Source organism: Leiobunum rupestre, chromosome 2 (assembly GCF_980474605.1).
Source record: "Leiobunum rupestre chromosome 2, qqLeiRupe1.1.hap1, whole genome shotgun sequence".
Lineage (NCBI taxonomy): Eukaryota > Metazoa > Arthropoda > Arachnida > Opiliones > Sclerosomatidae > Leiobunum > Leiobunum rupestre.
In genome coordinates this window covers 15,956,651-15,959,847 of record NC_143385.1, presented here as the reverse complement: position 1 = coordinate 15,959,847, position 3,197 = coordinate 15,956,651, and the positions used below count along the sequence as shown (strand labels likewise).

At 39.0% G+C, this 3,197-nt stretch overlaps 1 protein-coding gene across 1 annotated transcript; it reads left to right on the top strand.

Moving 5' to 3' along the window:
* The first annotated feature begins 1,424 nt into the window (after positions 1–1,424).
* Positions 1,425–2,244, top strand: LOC149956214 (uncharacterized). The gene is made up of 2 exons (XM_090165426.1): positions 1,425–1,666; positions 1,730–2,244. The coding sequence occupies exons 1-2, from the start codon at positions 1,483–1,485 to the stop codon at positions 2,173–2,175; spliced, it is 630 nt and encodes a 209-aa protein (XP_090021552.1). The 5' UTR covers positions 1,425–1,482; the 3' UTR covers positions 2,176–2,244.
* The last annotated feature ends 953 nt before the right edge of the window (positions 2,245–3,197 follow it).

Genomic DNA, 3,197 nt, shown 5'->3' with positions numbered 1-3,197 from the left:
ACAGGCGGACGTTCTACCACAGAACCACCGACACTTGTTACGCCAAATTGAAAATTAGACCTTCAGCTTTATCGGAAGCGTATTTAATAGAGTACGAAATTTTGGTTTAATTGTAATAGAATTGAAATTGAAATTATTGCATCGAAGAAATTCTAATTTAGCGTTTCTCTATTGATTAAAAACAAATGCGCCACCCAGGTTTCGAACCCAGACCATTCGGCTTGGCAGTCGAGCGCTCTACCACAGAACCACCGATAGCTGCTTAGATTCACTGAAATTAAGACAGGCATCGTAAGCATAATAGGTAATAAAGTCTTTTTTTATTAATGAATTTATGAAGGCCTAATCTGGTATTTTTTAAAGGTTAAATCTTGTTTTAGCGCAGTCAGCCGAGATTAGAGGGTTAAAGGGTAGACCCTGTGGGTGGTCCACTTTCTTAACGACCTATATATAGTTCTGTTAATTCAAAGGAGATAATTTAACGTTAATTGCTTTAAGAGGTGGCGGTTAGTCAAGTGGCTCTCTGTGCTTTGTTGATGGTAAGGTTTTTGCTTCTTGTAAATACATTTGGTGTGGATATTTGGATATCTACGATTTCTAACGCAGTCAATGATTTCTTGGGTGTGCGAGTCATTATATGATATTGGAAATTGGACGGCATTGGTCTTTTTCATATGGTATGCGTCACAACGTCAACAGGAAGTGAACGAGTCGTCCACTACCAGATATCTACGGTATCTTCATCAAGGGTGAGTGTTGAAATAAAATGAGCGTTAAAGATGCGGCAAGTATTTCGTAAGCGAGTAATTCCAAAAAGCCTCTGTAGATATTTCTTTCATTAAAATTTGCTTCGTATTATATTTAACTGATAAACTTGTTCTGTAAAAGGGTTTAATTCAATTGTGCATTGTTATAGTACGTCTAACTTACTGTTGTAACTACTTAACTTATGATATTCTGAATAAATTAAAATTGGTCGTTCGTCTCAATTATTTTAATTATAATTAAAATTTTATACCGGGCGGGATAGAAATGGGTTAATATTTTTAACAAATAACTCTAAATTGCGGAGATATATCTTTAATGGTTATCTCGAGAAATTAATACCACTAGGGACAATTCTACCGAGGAGAGGTATATTTTGGCTTGCCAACTTGTTTTATTTGAGGATTAGTCTAACACTAGTTGTGGAACAAATTAAAAAAATATGCTTTTGGGCTCCTTTAACACGCAATCTCGGGAGATACATCTGCTTTCTGACATTTTGCCATTTAAAGAAAAAACTACTAAAAAATAATGAAATAAAATAGTCCTACCAGTGTTTATTATTCCTCCCATTTTTCCCAAATTTAAAAATGATATCGTTAAAAAACCAAAGTTTTGCTATAAATAGCGGAACATTTCCAAACTTTACTCACATCTACGGTAACTCTTCAGATCATTGTACTAGGCAATTGAATTATATTTTGTTGAACGTTCGAAATGTTTATCGGTAGTCATATTCTCATCTTCGTCTTCAGCTCGGCGTATTTGATTAATGCTAGCAACAGCAATTTTAACGACAAGTCTGCAACTGAACCCGAAGTTCGACAACGACCCTCGGAAAATCTCGCGATAGATGTGGGTCCCTTCTTCAAATTAAACAGAACTCGAGACGGTGGAAACAGTAAGCGCTTGCTTAGTTATTTTATTTGAATATAGCTTGTAATATAATTTTATTTTGGTTCAGGTCAACATTTAATCCAAATTCCGTTTCTCGGACTTCTGGATCTCGGTGGACGTAATGGTACTGATGATTCTCCAAATAACGCCACCGCTCAAACCAAACCAACCCTTCAAGACCAAGAATCTATCATAATGAACACCTTTGACGACCCGTTGGAGAGCAACCACACCGTTGCATCGAGCAAACCTAACGGAACAGAGGTCCTTGATGAAATAACATTAATCAACAAGGAAGACCAGTTATCCGTTTTAAAAGAGGCACAGTCGTTTAACGCGTCAAGTAGATGTCCATCAGTGAATGGTGACTCCCTACTCCTTTTAGCTCACCCGCTCAGTGCCCGGAACTTCTACGCTTGCGACCACGGAGTGGCATATCTCTTCGAGTGTCCGGAACCCTTGATCTTTAACTCTGCTCTCGAGATTTGCGATTGGCAACCTACTGAACTCTAACCACGTTTTTGTTACTTGAGATATATTTTGTACACTTGTTAATAAATAACATACGCTATTTTATTACAATTTGGTGAAGGTCATTTTTAACGTTCGTTATCCTTAGAGTCGAGACTACTTTCAGTTGCTAAACCGAAAGGACGGAAAAACATCGTTTGATAAATTGATATCGACGTTTCCAAAAACGCAATTGATTCCTCATGTTCTAAGCGAAAGTCAAAAACTGATCATTGAAAAGCTTCTTTATCGAAGAACTTCTTTGACTGTTAGGTAAGGTATTAGCACAAGAGGTTATAAGTAGATATTTCACACATTATAAACGGTTTTTAATTACAGTCCTAAAGTATTCGTGTATACTACTTCAACTGGATGCGTAGCTGCCGATCGGTTAAAACTCCCGACAGGTTTATAGTTAAACGAAACGTCAATTGACAGCTGTAAAGGTTAATTATTTGGTTAATTATAAGAATTAATACTGTGTTAAAGGCGGTAACATTTATTGTGACTTCTGTTAGTTAAGGATAGAAAAAAGTGCGGGAAGTTTCCTCCTGCGTTCTCAGGTCCTACCGTTACATTATGTGGCGCCACCTAGCGGAGGTCTTATGCAAGTATTATAACAACTTTCTTTTTCATTATTTTTTTTTCACTATTGTTGTCTATAACGAGCCGGTGGTTTAATTGGTCGACCCTTGGAAGAACAGCGTGTAGAACCCGGTAATCCGTCAGTTGGCGAGAATGGAGGGCCACGAGGTAGTAGAGATGTTGTTGAAATGGGTGGTTGAGATCGGTCCGTGGGTCGCGGAGAGTTCCCGGGAACGACAGGGTCAGGCATGAGTTTTCGCGGAAGATTGTCGGGATGCGGGGAATTACCAACGATGACTTGTACATACCTGCGTTGTGCGAGAGGGGCTGGGCGAGCAGGAGCTGTCGGTCTGGATGGAAAAGGGGGAGGAGGTACGCGTGGTCTTGTGGCGGCCAGGGGTTGATCAGGGATAGGACAGTGGCTGCGTGGTAATTGGTGA